Source organism: Lagopus muta, chromosome Z, assembly GCF_023343835.1.
Source record: "Lagopus muta isolate bLagMut1 chromosome Z, bLagMut1 primary, whole genome shotgun sequence".
NCBI lineage: Eukaryota > Metazoa > Chordata > Aves > Galliformes > Phasianidae > Lagopus > Lagopus muta.
In genome coordinates, this window is record NC_064472.1 from 24,020,297 (window position 1) to 24,041,182 (window position 20,886).

Sequence of the window (20,886 nt, forward strand, 5' to 3'; positions counted from 1 at the left end):
ACAATATTGCCTTGAATTAGATCAACCAACCTTGATCAAACAATTAACTCATCCTCTATTAAATCAATATTTACTGATGCTAATATTGGAACTAGTTCCAGTAGCTAGAATTACAGTCACTGATTTAGTGTCTTTATTATTGGTAATTAGGGTGCTATCTTTCCCCAATACTACTTTTCAAAGCTGGTACTTGGCTGACTTCTAGAAGCTGGCGTAGACAGTGCCTAGATTACACACCCTACACATGGCTGAAGGTTCTTTATAAGGCTTGAAGACCCTCTCTGGAGTGATTCCACGGGTGTTTAATCTAGGTCAGAGATGTGTTGCCACAGCCCAACTTAAATCAACTTCTGGAACAATAGCATAAAACTATTTTGGCAGAACAATTTTTGATTATGAAAAAATCAGGGAGGGTTATTGCTGTATTATACTGTCAGGACAGTGGTGGTTTCAGTTCACAAAGTGTTCTTATCCTGCCAGTACCATTCTGAACTGACTGTCCTCAGTGGCACTTCTAGTGGAGCACTTAACTGCGACAAATTAGGAATTAATTTGCTCTGATGTGCTAACGTGACCATGAAGCTCTCTACAAGACCTTTATTTATTCTCTTTTCATTTGTATAATGCATTCTTTGCTTCCTGGATCTGATTATGTTCTTTTGGCTATTAAGTTCTTCTTAAACAGTCTTATCTACTCTGGGCTGATCTGATGATTGCTCTTGTTAGGCAAAAGATTTTCATTGCCATGCTTTCAGGTTTGTAGTAGCATCCCGGTGTTCATTTTGGATCTGAATTAGCTGGTCATTACTTCGTTGTTCTCCCAGTCCTGAAGGATGTTTTGGTGTGAATTCTAGAATTATATAATCCAATATATACCTAATGAACATATGTAACAAAGTGGGAGATGTAAGAACAAAATTGCAATAACAACAAATAATTAAGCTCGATAATGGAATTACTTTGTTACTACTACTGCAGGGCATCAGTTTAGACCTTAATCTTCCCTTTCGACCTTCAGTATTTTGTTGTTGTTGTTGTTGTTCATCATTTGCTTATGCCTGTGGAAAATGCTCGCTTTGAATCCAAAACTGAATTTCAAGTTAGTTTAATGGACTTCAACTATTGTTCTCAAAGTTAATTTTTGAAGACACCAGTTTTGTTGGTGGCTTATCCACATTTAAGACTTGCACGTGTTTTTACATTGGCCAGTGTAAGTGGTATTCATGGTTTGCTTTTGCTTAATAACATCAAACTTTACTGATAAAGCAAAACGGATATTTGCTGCACATATTTTTAGCTGTATGTTGCATTTATCTCTGGCAATATAAGAAGGGCAGAAAACATACATTACTCTTGAATATAAGCTCATGCAAAAAGCATCGTGCTCCCAAGTATGAGCCCAATGAAACTCACATTTCTGTGAGTGCATTGTGCAGGCCCTTGCTCATCACTGATGAAAATGCATAGCAGATGGTAGTAACTGTTGAAAATAGTGTTTTCTAGCTGAGTTTGCTCTATCAAATAGTCTTATTGTGCTCTTGGTTCGTGTTTCTGTGGAAACAAATGGGAAGCTTACTTTTGGAATGATCTACATATATAGATAAGCCCACAAAGAATATTTTAAAATATTTTTATTTAAATAATTTTTATAAGAATTATTATATATTATAGTTAAGTTCAGCATTTCCTAGATGCACTTCTTTGCAGTGATTAAGAACCTTTTTTGTCATATAAGGTCATGTATTATGTTACATAGCTGCAGCTTTTGGGGTAACAGGAATATTGCCATCAATAGTGCAACTTCTTGCTGTGATGGAATCACACTGACACAATCACTTGGTGTAATTGCAGATTGGCAAAAGAGAAAGTTATGTATGAAAAAGAAGCAAAACAACAAGAAGAGAAGATTGAAAAAATGAAAGCTGAAGCATGTGATGACTATGGAATAAAAAAGCAGGTAAACCATACTAAAACTTGTACAATTCTTTTTTGCTTTGATTTAATGAGTCTTAAACAGAAGAAACTCCTGTACTTTTTTTTCTTCCTAGGCTGCTCCAAACTAAAACCTGCCAATTACAGAAGTCACAGCATACATTTATAGAAAAAACTTCCTGCCCTTCAAAACTGTTTAATTATAAGGAGATTGTGTATCGGTTAGCACTTGGTATCAGAAAGGCCATTGCTAACACTGTATCAGGCTGTCTCAGACTCTTTCTCAGACCTACTGGCAATCTGAAAATGAATGTTCTGGATGTACTGAGCTAACATAAGTGCTTAGTGATAAGTGCAAATGTTACTGTAAAGTGAGAAGGCTTGTTAACACAAAGAAACCTTTCAATTCTGGTCTACGCTAATATCACTGTTTAAAAAACACAGATCTCTAAGAGAGAGCAATAGGTGTGCACCTGCTCCTAGTAGTTACTACTGTTACGAAGGCACTAATAAGCAGGATCCACACTTTAGTTTTAATGTGCTCAAGAATGTGATTTGGAGTCATTATTACAGTATGAACTGATTTTTTTTTTAGAAGGTTTCTTGCAAAGGACAGTGATGTCAGACAGTTGGTACCTGCCCCTTCAGAAGACAGAGGATTGCCAAGTTTCCCTGTCAGTGAGGAGAAAGCTCGGGTTTGGGGGATTCACTTACATTCTTTACAGCAGTTTGGCATGCCTACATTTATTTCGACCTTTACATTCTTTTAACCAAATATTTTATTTTATTATTCTTATATAACTCCTGGCTTTAATTGTTTTATATAAATTTATATTTTAACCATGTCTTTTCCCAAGCATTTCCTAGATAGTTTTTCTTAATTCTTAACTGAAACTACATTAAAATTATTTTTACCTGTAAGCAGGTTTCACCTGACATGAGTCCAGCCTCACCTTACAAAACCTCCTGTTTTCCCAGTTGTCTTAGAACAATGTAATATTAAATATAAAAATAAAAAACAACAACAAAAAAGATAAGAGAAAGTCCTTTTAGAACAAAGTGAGATAAAATCAGATTTCACTCCATGTGCATATGTCTTGTCTTGTTTTCACTATGATACAGAAGAGAAACACAAGCATGGAATTTCTGGAAGATGTTGTATTTATAAATGTAAGCTGTCTCTGCCTCACCACTGGCTGAGAATCCCAAGGAAGTCTTCCTGAAGATCTGCTGGTGTTAACAATTATTTGACTGTACCATGATATTTCTTCAGTGATAAGCAAGAAATCATCAAAGTCAAAACCAACAAAGTCTGTAAATCTTTGTTGTGGAATGAAATGTCACATGCTACTTGAAGGCATTCTCAGAGAGTGGTACAGAAAACTTCAGAGTGAACAGTCTCAATTCATTCACAATTGCCTGATTCACTTTAATGCAAGTCCTCCAATGGTATCTGTTCTATTATATCACTACTGCAGACTGAAAGTCTTTATGTCATGAAGAACCTGGAAGCCTAGAAAGAATGAGTACTCTTGTAATAGAGTCAAATCTGATTCACTAATCAAAATTGTATCATATCAGGAGAGTTTGCTCAAAAAAAGATATATTTTGGATGGATTTTGAATTTTGAGAAGTTCTTCAGTACTTCTGAAGTTACATATTCAGGAAATGGTTTTAGGTAATAATTCTTAATGTGAATTTATTTTCAAATATGGTTATAGTATTTGTTTCAGTAAGGAAAAGTAGTATTTGGAGGATCACAGTATCACAGAATGGAAAGGGTGGAATGGACTTGTGGAGATTATATGGTCTAAACTCACTGCTCCATCACCTGCACAATAAAGAAGTGCTTCCTGATGTTTACCTCTTATGTTTCAGTTTTTGCCCATTGCCTCTTACGCCGCCATTGGGCACCACAGAGAAGAGCCTGGATCTGCCATCTTTGTACCCTCTTTTCAGATTTTTACAGACACTGGTACGATCCCCTCAGAATCTTCTCTGTGCTGAACAGCCCCAGCACCCCCACTCAGCTGCTCCTTGTAGGATACACGTTCCAATTCATCATTTTTGTGGCCCTTTGTTGGGCTCTCTAATAATTTCACATCTCTCTTGTAACGAGGAGCACAGAATGGGATGCAGCACTTCAGGTGTGGCTGAGTAGAGCACAAAGGATCATGTCCCTCAACCTGCTGGCAGCAGTTAGTCTAAGGCAGCCCTGGATACCGGTAAGCCTCTTAGTGGCAAAGCTGCACTGCTCTTTGGACCCCCAGGTCTTTTTCTGCAGAGCATCATTCTGTCTGGGTGGCCCCCAACAAGCCCTGGTGCCTGGGGTTGTTCCTCCCTACCTGCATGACTCTGCACTTCTCTTTGTAGAACTTCGTTTCTGCCAGCCCATTTCTTGAGCCTGTTAAGGTCCCTCTGAATGGTAACACAACTTTCTCAGGTATCTGTCTGTCTTCTAGTATTGTCTACAACTTACCAAGGGTGTGCTCTGTCCCACTGTCCAGATTAATGAAGATCTTAAACAGGACTGGACCCAGTATTCACCCCTGAAGTACTCTGCTCATTACTAAAGGCCTCCAGTTAGACTTTACACCACTGATTGCTACCCTCTCAAGTCCAGCTGTTCAGCCAGTTTTTGATCCGCCTCTCTGGCTGCACATTCAGCTCATATTTCAACAGCTTATCTGTCGGGGTGTTGTGGGGGACAGTGTCAAAGGCCCTGCTGAGTCCAAGTAGAAAATACAACTCCCAGTCCACCGGGCTGGTGATTTTATCAAAGAAGCTGAGCGAGTTGGTTAAGAATGATTTCCCTTTGGTGAATTCTTGCTGACTATTCCTAAGGATTTTCTTGAAACTTAAAGGGAGAAGATAGGAATGAATTCAACCATTTGAGACTACAAGTATAACTTAAAGTACTATTTCAGTTGATCTATCAGCTGAAACACATATGCTTAGACAGATAAACCCATATTTGGTGCAGGAATGCTTGAAATTCTTGATCCTTTGTGTACCTTTTAATGTACAACTATTCTTACTTAGCTTTCTTAGAACTGTGCAGTAAAATTAGGGTTAACAGCTTGGAAGTGACTACTGAAAGTTTTACTTTGAAATGAGTGATGCTGTTCGTAAGGCATGGGCAGACTTCAGCATGTGTCTGCACTGTAACAAAGTGTCAGTGTCAGTTCTTCTGTAGAGCAGTGGCAAGAGCTGTGTTGCATATCTCAGGAAAGAATCTCTAGCGTTATGGAGCAGGGAAGTCCTTTCTTTCCTGTTAATTACAGTTGATTAAAAACAAAACAAAACAAACAAACAAAAAAAAAGCACTCTTCTTATTACTTTTTTTTTTTTTGTCTAGATGTGGATGAAAAATTCAAAAATAGAACTATTTATGTGACTCAAATTGGCAGAAAAAAATGTAATAAAAGAACAGTATTTTATGGAAAAAAAAAGGTTATGAGAGAAAAGGAGGAAGTTTTATGTATCTTAATAAGGTACTAAATTGAAAACAGACATTATAAACTGAGCTCAAGTATTTTATATGAAAATTTGGGGAAAAATCAAATAACTTCCAAAGTATTCTTCTAAATTCATATCCTGAATTTAGTTTCTGTAAAAGGTTATTAATGCTTCTGACTGTAGGAAGTAATGCAGTTGTACTGTACGGGGTATTGTTATTCTTCTTCATCTGTAAGCAGCTTTATGCTGCTGTCACTTATCAGTGACTTGTGTTAGAAACCAACTGTTTCCAGTGTTTCTGTGGCTACTGTTTGGTCCTGTGCACAAATAACATCCTTTTGCACCTAGTGCTTTTACATCAAGGCATGAAAAGATGCAAAATATCTGAATTACCTACTTTTGTTTCCTCTCAGTGGGACTGTAGGTCATCTTTGGAGTTTTTGTTATCTGTGAGCATTTTTACTGATAATACATTTTCATTTTTTTAATTAATCTGGATCTGCAAGATAACTATTACTTCTCATGCAGTGTCATTTCCAGATGAATTAAAAATCTAATGGACTTGACAAAGAATTTAATATCTGCGTGACAGAGTACATACAGTCTTGCTAATACCATTTTTCCTCACATATTAATGGAAACAGCAGTATTTTTCTTGCTGTGTTGAGAGGAAAGCAGACTATTTCCTGAAACAGTTAAGAAAAAATACCTTTCCCACAAAGAAGATTAATAGTATCTTCAGCTGCATTAGGCAAAACACTGCCAGCAGGTTAAGGGAAGCAATCTCTTCCCCTCTTCTGTGCACTGGCACAGTTCACCCAGTGTGATGTGTCTAGTTCTGGGCCCCTATTACAAGAGAGGCATGAGCATGCTGGAGGGAGTCCAATAAAGTGACTTCAAGATGGTAGAGGGCCTGCAGCTCCTCTCCTGTGACAAGAAGCTGAGAGCTGAAAGTCTGAGAGTCTAGAAGGATCTCACCAGTATCTGTAATATATTAGGGAAAGATACAAAGAAGACAGAACAAGGCACTTTTCAGCAGTGCTCAGTGCCAGGACAAATGGCAGGGGACACAAACTGAAACGTAAGAGGTTCTGTGTAAACATCAGGGAGTAATTCTGTGTTGTGCAGGTGATAGAACACTGGCACAGATTGCCCGGAGAGATTGTGGAGTTTCCTCCTTGGAGAAACTCAGAAGTCCATGTAGTCCTGTGATCTTCTTTGTGCCACTGTGCTTGAATGGGGGTTTAGTCTAGATGACCTTCAGAAGTCCCTTCCAACCTAACCCATTGTATGTTATTATTTGTTTTCATTTGTGCAACAGTCAAAGGTTGTATGATTGTAAGGCAGTACTTAAATGAACATGTGCACATGCATATTCATGTGTTCATATAATTCATATATATCTATATATTACTCATTCACATTCTTGATTTTCTTAGCCTTGTATGTTTAGAACACCACTCCTTTTATACCAAGCATTATTGTCATCATAACTTGTGACCTAATAGCTAATTAGACTATCTCTCTTCTAAGATCAAGGAATGACAGCCCCACAGGAGTTTTCTTGTTTTCAAACTGTTTGTGGATCTACATATGTCTAAATCTCTTATTTTGTTGTGGGTCAGCTTAAAAGAAAAACAAAAGCTGCTTCAACCTCCTTGAAGCTTATAAAACCTGTCCCAGTTATACAGTATAGGTCAGTTAGGCTGGGCAAAACTGCTTCCTGTTACAGAATTCTTGGTATTGATGTTTATAAATAGTTCTGATCTGCCTAGGTAAGTTGAAATATTGCCACTGAGCTTCTATTACGGGACCTCTTAAAATCAAAGCTGCTTATGTCTAAAGCTCAGCTTATGTTCAGAGTCTCAGTTTTTTTCTGTGGAGTCATGTTTAGCCTGAGTACTTATTTTGAATGTGTAAAATATTTTTCTGATTTTTGTTATGGTGCCCTTCCACTCAATCAAATGATATGTTGGCATGTTCGCATCTCTTTGGCTTTTCTGTTTCTAGTCCTGCTTTATGAGTCACTGCAATGTGGAATTTATGGAAAACAGACTAAATGCTATTGATATTGCATTACGCACGTCAGTTCTTTGACATTTGATCCAATTAATGAAAAATCCACGTCGTGTTTAGTAGATAGGTTACATACAGTCCAGCAGTTAGAAAGCTCCGTCACTTCTGAGAAGACTGCTTTCCTTTGTAAGATGCCAAACATCTGCTCCCTTAGCAAAATGAGCTCAGTCCTGAAAAATAATGGATTGGAACTGTGGTTCTTTGAAAAGATATAACTGGTTTTTTCAATACTATTAAAGGAATTGGGACATCATTCTCAATGTAGTCACAATAACTCTTCCGGTCTTATGTGCACTTATTGACAACATATTCAATTTGCTTCTATCTGTACATTTTTGTACTTTATTGCTTTACCTTAATAATTTATTTAAATGCACTTCAGATACTACGATTTTTTGATACCTCTGTTTAGTACTGTAATTCACAGAAATCTTAAAGATGTTTATGGCTATCTGCAGTTAGACCAGTTTCATGTAAAAATTTCCTCTGTGACATACTTACAGTTTAAACTTCTTAAAGTTGAGTCAGAAAGCTTTTAGAGTGTGCTGGGGGAGAAGAGAGAGCTGTTCTTTAATTTTCATAACTGTTAGCAAACACTATTTCTTTAACCTAGGCGTATCTAATTATTTGAGTTGTTCACTCTGTTTTGTTATATATGTTTGCAACAGTAAAACATTTATCAAGGACTGGGGAAAAAAAAGGGTTTGTACAGAAGTTATCAAAGTTTCATAAGTAGTTTGGTAATTAATCTTGGTTCCACAAGGAATGGGGAATCTCTGCTCCATTCTCCAACTCTCTGCACCTACTGTATGTAATTCCAGTCTTTATCTTTTTTCCATTTCATATTATTGCCTAACTGCAGGCAAATGCAAATAAAACTCAGGTAGCCTTTTTGATCTCAGTCATTCTTTTTTAAACTGAATGACTGGAGTAGTTCTGTTCTTCTCCTACAGCAACCAGGACTACAGCACTCAGATTCTAAATTTGTATGTTTTTCCTTCAGATTGCTTACTCAGTGGCATGTATGAAATAAATCACTACTTTTCGCATTAGCTAGCAGCTTTAAAGTACACAAGAAGTTAGCAATGTCACCTCAATCACCTGTGGACATTCTAACTCCTGTAGGCATTTTTTAGAGAACCAAGTTGTGATACACAAAGCAAAAGTCATCATCTCATGTAGTTTGACACACCTAATTCTGCAGAAGTTACAAGCCTTTATTTGTTTACTGCTCCAAGTGTAATATGCAGAGTGTTTTATCTTATTTTTAATACACTCCAAAACTGTATTCGTCCCTGGAGATGTTTAAGGAAACCATAGATGTATGTACGGACATGGTTTAGTAGGCAGCATTGATGGCAGGTGCCTGGTTGGACTAAATGCTTTTAGACATCTTTTCCAACCATTGCGACTCTACGAATGCTTAGAAGAAAACTAATATTAATGAGAATTAGGATTTGTGGGTGCTTAACTCTAATGTCTGTCACCTATCTTGCTTTAACAAATCTGGAGGTTGTAGCAAGGTGGAGGTCAGCCTCTTCTGGGTAACTAGCAATAGAACAAGAGGTAAGTTGTGCCAGGGAAGGTTCAGGTTGGACATTAGGAATTTTTTTTTCCTCAGGAAGAGTGGTGAGGTATTGAACAGGCTGCCCAAGGAGGTGGTAGAATCACTGTTCCTGGAGGTCTTTAAGAAAAGGGTAGGTATTGCACTGAGTGGCATAGTTTAGTGCTGTGATGGTGAGAGGCTGATGGTGGTTGGACTAGATGATCTTAGTGGTCTTTACAACCATTATGACTTTATGAATTTTGCCCTAAATTCTGTGAAAGGAAGTTAAAAACACTGATAAAAATCAGTGAAAAACAGTGTTTTTGTAAAAAAATCATTGAACAAAAAGCTTAAACATATGACACTTAAGTACATGAAGGTTATGTTTTACAACAAAAGGCCTTCTGGTACACATAGAACATTCTTAGCCACAGCTTTTCTTCCAATATGTGATGACAGTATTCCCTTTGACTCCCTTCAGTACAGCAAGAGGGAAATTAGAGCACAAGAATGATAGAACGTAATGAGCTATTTGATGTGAACACCTTATATTGCAGGTTATCAGGAACACAGAAAGAGGGTTCATATTTAAATATCTAACTAACCAGTTTTTATTTCTAAACAGATTAAACTCTCCTGAACAACTCTGCACATCCTTTCTTCTCAATGGTTAGATTTCAGATCCAGAAACGGTCCATGAAATAAATGTTCCCTTATATAAATCTGAAGTTATTTTCTTTAGGTGTTCAGATTCAGTGGGGTGCCAGTTTAGTAATTTTGTTCAAAGTGCATGGTGAGAATAATCTTTCTCCTAAAATGAAGCACAAGGATAAGTAATAACTTTTTATGCATGATAAGCATCAAAAATATGAGCCTGCTGGTCTTTGCTTTTCATTTTTCTTTACCTTTGTCTTTCAGTCAGAGCCTCCTGCGGCGTGCACACAATGTGATCAATAACTCAATAACTTTTTTCATGCAGTAATTATCTCTATGTGGTATTATCTGAACACTGTTTTTCTTTATTACCCAAAAGATGCAGGAGATATTTATATAACCAGCTGATCCCATTTTGGATGAAGCTGCTTCAAGACAGCAGGATAAAGTTTGTTTTAAATAGCCTTTTTTAACAAATGTTGTATGGAAAGCTTACAAGGTTGTACTTCTTTGTATGGGAAAAATATGGTAAATACTGTTTTCTGCTTAATACTTTATATTTAATTAAGCACAAAGTAAATGATGTTGTCCTGTAAATTAACAGAGTTTCAAGCAATTATGCTAAGTGAATGTCTTTTATTCAGAAAATAGGTACAACTCTTCTGAAGTTCCTGGGTGATGCTGGATGATGATTTGGCTACTAATTTTTCAGAGTAAAGAGTTATCTTTAAAAGTAACATTCCTCTGTGAAGTACATTCTGATTTCACTGGCTTCCAATTGTCACAGGTTGAGATTTTACAAGAGTCTCGAATGATGATTCCAGACTGTCAGCGGAGATTAGAAATTGCACATGCAGATCTCACTCAACTACTAGTAAGTATAGCATCAAAACCCACCTCCCAGTAAATGCTGGAGTTGTTTGTTGGAAACGGATAAACATGCTTGTTTGCAGTGCAATTGCATCAGAGCAGAACTGGATTGAAAATTACCTTTTGCAGGTCCAAAGACTGGCATCCTGTAACATACCTCTGCAGTCCAGCTGAGATATCTGCTTATGTAGACGTGGTCTTCCATCTGTGAAAATTCTGTGTATTAGTGTACTAGAGACAGTCTATAATTGGATTTATACCCCACATGCACTTCAATACTAAACTGCTAGAATGAACTCTCAAGTTCCTGTGCTTGTTGCATGACTGGAAAAAAGAGTTCACTCGCTTTAGGTAGTCTTTCTAGTGTGTCCTGTAGTGAACTGAAATATTCAGAACATTTTGCCTACTGCTTTTACTATGCTACACACAAGAAACAGAACAGCTGAGTTGTTGCTGAGTACTGGTTAAGCTACTTGTTATTGTGGTGGGTGTTTTTAACATACGAATATCTTTGGGAATAAATAATATACAAGTGGACTGACCAAAAATATACTAGGCTTGGATATTACTCTGTTTATTTAAAAGCTGAGTTTTAACCAAGAATTCTACCACACAGGTAAAAGCTTCTGTGAGGCTAAAATACATACTGTAAATTAAGCTTCAAACATATTTGATGGCTAAAATGCAAATCCCATCTGAATGGAAAGCTTAAAGCATCTTGTCCTTGAGTAGCATGCCCAAGATGTGGCAAGATTTAGGATCCTTCTGTCATTCAACTTGTAACTTGCCTGTTAGCTTGTCTAGGCTTCAGCAGCATGCAGAAGCAATGCTATTGATCTATACTGCATGCTACACAAATTTAAAATTAGAAATGTGGGGAGTTACTATTATTAAGAATTTGGAAGTCTTTTAGACGTTGTTTTATTTTCTTAGCACACCTTCAAAGCTTTTGTTAAAATAAACTGGGTAGTTGTGTTTTTTTCAATTATCAAACTCTTTTAAGGTTTTTTTTCTAATGGTGTTCTTGTTCTGAGTCTTGCTGTTATTGCTTCCAGTTGCACTTTCCTTGTTTTTTATTTCAGAAAATAAAATGAAAGTATACTTAAGTCAGATCTTCTCACATGACAGCTATTATAGCACACCTCAAATAGGACAAAAGAAATTACCTGTGCTATGAATCGTGTAAAACTGGTGTTTTCAATGCCCCGTGTGTTTCAGTATTTCCTCCCTAAATCCATTCTAATGTCAGTTATTTTTGAAGTATTTAAAATTTTGTTTTTAATTCCAGGAAAATGAAAAAGAGTTGGAAGAAGCTGAAGAGTATAAAGAAGCACGTTCCATTCTAGAGTCGGTGAAGCTGGAAGCCTAGAAGTTTTTCAGTACCCTCTTTATATGTATTAGCACTGGGTCCATTTCACACTTTATTTGACTGTAGCTCTGTTACTACTGCTGATTTGCTGAGGTTCTCTTTATGCAAACTAGCCTCTCTCTAACTGCAAGATGCATCAAATAAAGGATGTTCTGAAACATCTGTGTGCTCCACATTCAGGCAAAATAAAAGCTTTTCCAGTTCACATCGACTACAAAAGGTTTAAAAAAAAAAGCTTAGGTTAAGAAACAACGTACACATTAAATGTTAGCTATGTAAGGAATGTGAGGGGCTAATAAATACTTCAGAAATACCTTGTAACTGAAATAATTTCAAGCCATTATAGCATCAACTCTGTACTGAAAGAGGAGATGGACCGAATGACCCTTTTCAAAGTCACTTTTTTCCTGTGATTCAATTTATTTGTAATTTTATCAAATATTACTCCTTGTTTATCTTTGAGCCCAAGATGGAATTAAGAGCTGATTCCAAACCTTTCTCAATTTGCCTGAGGTTGATTTGTAGAGCCCAATTCACGCAACTGCCATTGATCAAAACTAAGTTACTTTTTCAATAAACACAATTTTGTAGCTATGTAGTATGTTGTTGGTTGGATCTGCCAGTAAGAGTTCTAGAGTGAACTCTTTTCATCTTGGCCTAAGTGACTTTTCTGAACGAAATTCAAACCCTGAAAGAAAACATGTGGGTAAGGGAACAACGCTTGATCTGCATGAAAGATCATTTAAACACTATGTATACTATGTTCTTTCAGAATGGCTTTTTGAAACAGGAAACAGAACTGTTGAAGAAAGGTTTTTATGTTAGTTTTTCTAGTTTGAAAATTTTGTAGTGTGTTCCTTAACAGCAACAAAAATCTACAGTGTACCTTTTGTGTGATGCTATGTTGGATACTCTTTATAAATGTTTTGTTAATTTGCCTGAGTTTGTGTAAACTGTAGTTTCGCTTACATTTATTTATGCACCTTGAGCACAGTGAGAGTAACATCTACTTCTCCATCACTCTGAAGCGCTGCTTTGAGAGAGTATCAGCATATGATTTCAGAGCGACTGCAGAATGACGTGCTTTTGAATCAGGTTCCTCCACATCTCAGACCTACCTTATACAGTGCTAAGAGGTGAAACCATTTGTGATAACTCTAAGGTTTCATAACAGTATATGCTAACCTTCCTCCCAGCATTGTATGCTGGCACGTAACTGTGAAATAGACCCTGGCCTCACAGGGCAAGTGAACTGCTAATGAGGAGAACATCTGTCTTTGTGTATTCATTTCTGTCATTCTCTGTGGAGCTTCACCAGAAACGGCAGCTGGAGCAGACAAAGCAGATTGCATGCCTTAGCTGTTAGTGTACCCAGCTATGCTTGCAGGCCATTGAGTGCAGCGTAAATAAATGCTGAACTGATGAGGATATATAGAGGGTGCAGCATTAAGTCTGCTGTGTAAGGCAGAACTTAAAAAGTATGTAATATTATTCAGTAGGAATAATATGCAGTCCTGAAAAAAGTACACAGAAATGATGTGTAGTTGCTGAATAGCACAAGAAATGCAGGTCAGCATGACCACTAAAAACATCTGTTACATGTAGTGGTTGAATGTCCTTTGCTCTGGTGAGGCCATATTTAGACTACTGTGTCCAGTTCTGGTTCCACCCGTTCAAGACAGGCAGGGATCTCCTAGAAGGAATCCAGCGGTGGATCATGAAGATGATTAAGTGCCTGGAGAATCTCCCATAATGAGGAAAGTCTGAGTAACCTGGGTCTCTAAGCCTGGGGAAAGGAAGACTGAGAGGGGATCTGATACTATAAATATCCAAAGACAGGTGGGAGGCAAAAGGATGAGGCCAGGCTTTTCTTGCTGGTGCATAGGAACAGGACAAGGAGTACCTGCCTAAAACTTCTAACGTAGGAAGTTCCGTGCTAACATGTGGAAGAACTTCGTAATGGCAAGGGTTACAGAGCTCTGGAACAGGATGCCCAGAGAGGTTGTGCAGTCTCCTTCTATGGAGATATTAAAGACCTGCCTGGATGCCTATCTTTGCAGCCTATTGTAGGGTACTTGCTTTAGCAGGGAGGTGCACTTGGTGATTTCTTGAGGTCTCTTTAAACGCCTGTGATTCTGTGATTCAAAACAAACTTTGTAGTATGACCTAACTTGGCATTTAGTGTTAGGAGCGCCTGGGAATGAGCGGTAGAACCACATTCCAGAGAAAAGTTTCTTGGTGCAGGTGACTCTCTAGAGTAGAGTGGTTTCTTTTGTCACAGCCCAAATAGTTTGCCTCCAGTTTTTTTCCAAGCAATTTTCTAGCTTCCTCTGATTGCGTTGTTAACTAAGATGATACTCTTCCCTGTTCCTTTTGTCTTCCCTCCTGTTAAGTTATTGAAAAGATTGAGTGTGCTCTGTTGTATAGAAAATATCCAGCCTCTGATGAAAATCAAGGTATATTCATCAAATGAATTGCTTTCTTCTCATTTCCAGCTGCCCCTAGACATAGTTTCTGGGATGACAGCAGCAACCCACAGAAACCATACCAAAAAATTGTGACAAGGCAACGATAACAAGGGGCTGGCCTTTGAAGAGTGATTGACTAATCCATGCAGGTAACGCATTCCTCATGCAATCAGAGCAGTTGATTCAGTGATACATTATGACAGACTGAATTTTTTCAGCACTGTCTGAGTGGTTGTTCGTACAGAAGATATTTTTGCTGACAAAACCTTTATCAACTAGACTGGATACAAGTTCCATAGCGAAGCGTAATACAGACAATTGCATCTTAGAAGTAGTATCATTATTACCCTCAGATCTTACATCCAAAAACAGTGGCTATCTACACTATTTGGAGATACGTAGTGTGCATTATCTAGTGCAAGAGGCTAGGAAAAATCTCATGGGCAGTATTTTTTATTTCTGTCCTCTTTGGATTCTGTCCCTAGCTTTACTAATGCCTTTCAGAGTTCATCTGAGATTATCATGACCTGTGTTTATCTTTACATATTATTAATACATGTTCATTTAGCAGACGAGTTTTCATGCTCTTATCATGAATGCATTTTACATCCAGGACAGAGGTGCTCTGCTTTTATTTCTTGCTGGCAAAATATATTTGAGTGATTTCTCAATTATCAATTTGTCAGTCAAAAGACATTTCTTTTCCGAGAGGCCACAGCAGAGCAAGAGTCTACGTTATACCCTGACTGAAGAAGCAAAAGATCTGAATTTAGAAGAAAACATAGATAGAAAACAATAATCTGAACGTTATCAATATAAGACCTCTGCCCATTTCTCTGATCATATACTTGCCAGCTACTACCTGTTACTCAGTTTACCCTTACACAGTTAAGAGTCTTCTGTGACAGAGGACAAATTGCATCTAAGTTACCATGGCAATCCAAACAAGAGGCAGAACTTAACTTTTGGTACCTTTGCTTGGAAACTAACATTTTTCAAGTCCTCAGTTACACTGTGTATTCAGAAATGAAATTAATTTCTGAGCAGGTTTGCCATCTAATTTAAATTTGTTCCTTCACTTGAATAACCTCCACAACGTTCACATAATTTCTTGCAAGTAGCTAACTTACAATCTGGTTTGCTTTTGCTATTTTGTTAAAAATATTTTAACACTCAGCACTTTCTTCCTCAGAAATAATTTTCCAAGGATTCTTGAACAATCTTATATCCATAAAAGTAACTGATGATTCTAACATAATGCTTCTCACGAGCCTCTAATACAGCCCTTCTCAAAATGAACTTTCTCAAAATATCCCGCATGAAAAGCAAGCCTTGGAAGTTGTTAGCAACATCTTTTGGGTTGTTGCTTTATGATGTTTATGTTCTGTTAGCAAAATCCAAGAAAACAATTTTCTTCTCAAAACCACAGGAAGTTGAATACTTCAGGAAAGGGTTCAAGAAAACTCTACACTCCATCCGGGACAGTAGGAAGCACACCACTCAGTCACATTCCATTCCCCACACCCTCTTCTTACAACTCTAAAGCTGCACCTGTCTGGCTGGATTTTCCACCCAGAACCTCTGCTTAGAGTGTCTAAGTCTGTTATTTCCCCCAAAACACAAGGAGACGAACAGCTGTCACTGAACTCTCGCACCCTTTTACCCTTTGATTCAGTAGCCCAGCAGCTACCACTTATTGTAACATGTAGACTCTGCTCTTATAATTGATCACACCATACTAGACACCAGCCAACAACACAATAAAACAACTAAAACTGCACTCTCAAAAAATGGAATTGTAAATGTGTTGATGAAGATGTGTTGAGAAGCATGGCAAGCAGGGAAAGCACAGTCTGACCCAAATGCACTTGCACAAGGCACATCACTACGGACTGGCCATTCCTGGCCATAGCTTATGAGTGTAAAAGAAAGAGATAAGATTGAAAAATGTGTTTTTTCCTATCCACCAAAATACTGTTCCCTGACTTGAATCTCCCCTCCATAAAGTGGAAGATTTAGATTACGTGTAAATAGGAGGATAATTATTTACTCAATGGTGGTAAGGCACTGGCACAGGCTGCCCACAGAAGCTGTGGTGCCCCATCTGTGAAGGTGCTCAAGGCCAGGTTGGATGGGGCCCTGGGCAGCCTGAGCTGATGGGTGGCAGCTCTGCCCACAGCAGAGGATTGGAACTGGGTGATCTTTGATGTCCTTTCCAACTTAAGCTATTCTGTAATTTAGCTGAATTTCACTATGATCACACAGCATACTTAAAAGGAGCAAAACATTAAAGAGTGCATATCAGATCCAAGCTTTAAGTAAACCTTCATCCAAGTAAGCCTTATCCTGTAGCCACATAAAAGAACTGTGATATACATCTCCAGGGATGAGGTAACTATACGTACTTATTATGATTTAAATCCTCAAAAAGGATAGTGGTGGTACAGCAGGTCACATTTAGAAGCTCTGCTAAATGCCTTGCAGTAGGAAAAGGAGACTAACTGCAGTCAAGCCAATTAGTACAGTGACACTTGATCCAATGGCAACCATTTCATACATCTCTAATGCTTGTGGATCACATCACGGTTCAAGCATTTCCATGATGCTCTGTCAGATTTTGCTTGTAGTTTAGAAATGACACGTACAAAATGCAATAAACTAAGCAAGAAGTGTCTAGGCAGTAGCAAGCATTAGGAGCTGGGAAAAAAAAAAAAAAAAAAAAAAAAAAAAGTAAATAATGAATTGTGTTTTCTTAGAATTATGTACTGTTTTTGGGGCAACACATCTGCCACACTTCAGGTGAAAGCCTTCAGCACTTTCCTTCATATCAAAAAGACTTCATATAGAAGCATTACTACAGTTGGAAGCTACAGTGAAAGGAATGCAATGAAAGGAATGGAAGAAAAGGCTCTTAACATGAGCCAGCAGTGCGTTCTGGCAGCTCGAAAGGCAAATGGGATCCTGGGCTCCATCAGGAGAGGGGTGGCCAGCAGGGACAGGGAGGTGATTGTCCCTCTCTACTCGGCTCTTGTGAGGCCCCATCTGGAGTACTGTGTCCAGGTGTGGAGCCCTCAGTACAAGAAAGACATTGAGATTTTGGAAAGGGTCCAGAGGAGGGCGACTAAGATGATCAGGGGGCTGGAGCACCTCCCCTATGAGGACAGGCTGAGGGAGTTGGGCTTGTTCAGCCTGGAGAAGAGAAGGCTGCGGGGTGACCTCATTGCAGCCTATCAATACCTGAAGGGAACCTACACCCAGGAGGGGAGTAAACTCTTCAAAAGGGCTGACAACAGCAGGACTAGGGGAAATGGTTTTAAGTTGAAGGAGGGAAGATTTAGGTTGGATGTTAGGGGGAAGTTCTTTACTAGGAGAGTGGTTAGGCCCTGGAACGGGCTGCCCAGGGAGGTTGTGGATGCCCCATCCTTGGACGTGTTTAAGGCCAGGTTGGACGGGGTCCTGGGCAACCTGATCTGAATGTGTATGTTTGGTGGCCCTGCTAGGCAGGGGGGTTGGAACTACATGATCCTTGAGGTCCCTTCCAACCCGGGTGATTCTGTGATTCTGTGATTCTGTGAATGAACGAATAGGAAAAAATCAGGAAAACACTGGAAATTACAACTAAAATACAGTCTGTATAGAATGATGGGATTAATTCAGGTGTTTTAACCTGTACAATACATCAGATGACAATGGCAGCAGTTCCCAAGCATGTAAAAGACTATGAAGGGAAGGAATAAATTTTTGGTTGGTAGGTCAAGCAAAATGCAATGAGCATCAGTTTCAGCTTAGACAAAATGTAGCATGGTTCCTCACCCCTCAGAAAACATAACTCTTAAGATGGAGCTGAAATACTGGGCCAGGCAGCTCTGTTACAAATCACACAGGTATTGCTTGTCCTGCCTGAAACGTACCCACAGGGAAAACTATGTAATAGGGGATTGTAGCAACTCCTTCCCTGAGCAGAACTCATCCCTAAAGCTCACCCACCGACACAGAAATGTAAAAAACGTAAGTTTCATGACACACCTGAAACCCTCCGCAACATCAAAGAAATGATTGTCTCTCAAAGGAGGGAATTACGGTGGTGCATATCAAACCTTTCAGATCTTGCACTGCACATTAAAATGCAGCAGACTTCAAGGAGTGGAAAGTGATCCTCCTGAAGAAGAAAAAAAAGTGGATTACAATCCAGATAAGGTTATTTTGTCTGACTTCCCACTTGCTTTTATTCGTGTTTCTGAACACTCACCATTAAAGCATGGTCAGAAGTGCCTCAAATTTCTGACTTGATAGTGTTGTTTATTTTGTGCACAAGCAACTCAGGTAAAGGGGTTTGGCCTGAAGCTTAGAACTGAAGGATGGAGCTTGCATGACACCAGAAGGGAACTGTGAAGCCTACTAAAAGAAACTAGGAGAGAAGCACTATAGTCTAAGTCTCTACAGTTGAGTAAAAGGAGAAGAAAATGGGCTATTTGTGGCCTAACTGCCTTAACGACTTGATCTCTCAGGGCATAGACTGTTCATAAGGAACCAGGACTACACTGCTCTTTATAAAAGTTGGAAAACACAGAGAGGATGCACTGACTGAGTCCTCTCCCGTGTACAATCTTGTCTACAATGCATTTCTGTATACAACATGTGCCTTGTGATAAATCCGAAGGCCTCGGATTTCAGAAAGATAGCACAAGAGATGTACAACTCCAGCAATTCTAGTTTTCTAAATATGTATGCAACCACGGGGGAGGAAGATGGGAAAAATCCCCCCAAAATAGCAGCTGATCTTCACAGGTTACTTGCTAGAATGACCTAGAATCCAGTGTTATTGACTACATATCACTAGAATTCACTGAAATCCAAGATCTAGAACAAATCAACCTAAGCATTACCCTTAGCAAGAAGAAAGAAAAGTTTAACCTTGCAACAAATTGTTTCTGTTATTGTTCTGCAGTTCCTGTAGACATTACATCAGTTGGAAGGAAACCCAATGACCCAGAGAAAGGGCCTCAATTAGTAAGGTTAACAGAAGCTGTATAGGTTGAAATTGGAAAAATAAGCACTTTATTTATGTATCAATTACTGCTTGCCCCCCATTTCAACGAAAGGAAATAAAATTTTCTCATCCTTACTAACAATCCAGCAGCCTCCTCCTGCCCCAGTGTAATTAGTGGTAAATTTCACTACAGTTCTCCACAAGCAATCAAAAAGGCTACCTAATTAAGAAAGTAATTAGTTTACACAGATAGATGTGAGTGGTAGATTAGTTTATGAAAATAATATGAAATTCCTCTAGATGCTTTCAGAGCCTTGGCTTCCTACTGTTTTAGTTTCTATGCATTTCCAGGGGAATGGGCTTAACAAAAAAAAAAAACAAAAACAAAAACAAAACTTTCTGTTATTATGATACTTTCCAAAAATAATTTATCAGATATGTCAATCTCATAATTTATCCTCTGTTTTCAACACAGAAAATAAACCTTATGTTTTTGTGTAAAAATCAATGCCTCCACAAAAGAACTAGTACTCCCTCAGATTGTTTACACAGTACCTATAAACCAGGTCACCTAGGTGTCAAGCTGAACTGGTGCTGAACCTGTAAGATTCAAAAGACATCACCTACCATGCTGCAGAATTTTTGGAAGATGAGAACAAGTCCTGCTGCCAGACAGGACCCAGGGCTCTCTCTCCCAAGTATTCTGCCAGCAGAAGACAGCAGCTGACCCCTTGGGCAAGGAATGCAGTTTTCTCAGGGTGAAGATCAGCCCTCACACTCTGCATGTGTTGACTCATGCAGTTTTCTGAAATGCAGGAAACTTGATTATATCATCTGTGTCAGCAGGGTGCTGTATTCTCTTTATCTTGAGCTGGGGGATGGATGGGGTAGGGGACACGAAAGCCAGCATCCAGTGCTCAAGGGAAAAGAGTGAGAAGCATGTACAACATCAATCCCTGATGAAAACTAGTGAAATAGGGAATGTCCAAAGGCTGCATCTTGGCCAATAGCCACTGATTGACCTCACCTCCATGAATGCAACAAATACCACTTACGCAACTGTGGTGCTCAAAAAAAATTGCAGTAAGGAGAAGTCTAGGCATCACAAGAGAGTAAATCGCCTTCTAAACAGTGTAAAAATTTGTAATTTAAAAAAAAAACACAGTTGAGCAAATAAAAAGGTTATAAACTTTAATGCTGTATTCCTTAAAAATCATATCACAGAATCATAGAATCATAGAACTGCTCAGGTTGGAAAAGACCCTCAGGTTCATTGAGTCCAACCTCAACCTAACTCTAACAACCCTCCGCTAAATCTCGTCCCTGAGCACCACATCCAGATGGATTTTAAACACATCCAGGGATGGTGACTCAACCACCTTCCTGGGGAGCCTATTCCAGTGCTTAACAAAACTTTCAGTAAAGAAGTGTTTCCTGATATCCAACCCAAACTTACCCTGGCACAACTTGAGGCCATTTCCCCTCATCCTGCCACCTGTCACCAGTGAGAAGAGACCAACCC

The 20,886-nt window shown here is 38.6% G+C and overlaps 1 protein-coding gene and 1 long non-coding RNA gene across 2 annotated transcripts in view; both read left to right on the plus strand.

Moving 5' to 3' along the window:
• TBCA (tubulin folding cofactor A) overlaps window positions 1–12,848 on the plus strand; it is a 32,280-nt gene extending 19,432 nt beyond the window's left edge. The window contains exons 2-4 of the mRNA XM_048931238.1: window positions 1,852–1,957; window positions 10,455–10,541; window positions 11,826–12,848. Of these exons, the coding sequence (XP_048787195.1) occupies window positions 1,852–1,957; window positions 10,455–10,541; window positions 11,826–11,906 (274 nt within the window). The 3' untranslated portion in view covers window positions 11,907–12,848. The remainder of the gene's footprint in view (window positions 1–1,851; window positions 1,958–10,454; window positions 10,542–11,825) is intronic.
• LOC125686799 (uncharacterized) lies at window positions 1,968–5,255 on the plus strand. The gene is made up of 2 exons (XR_007373903.1): window positions 1,968–2,606; window positions 3,055–5,255. It is a non-coding gene; the product is annotated as an uncharacterized LOC125686799 (long non-coding RNA).
• Window positions 12,849–20,886: the final 8,038 nt, after the last annotated feature.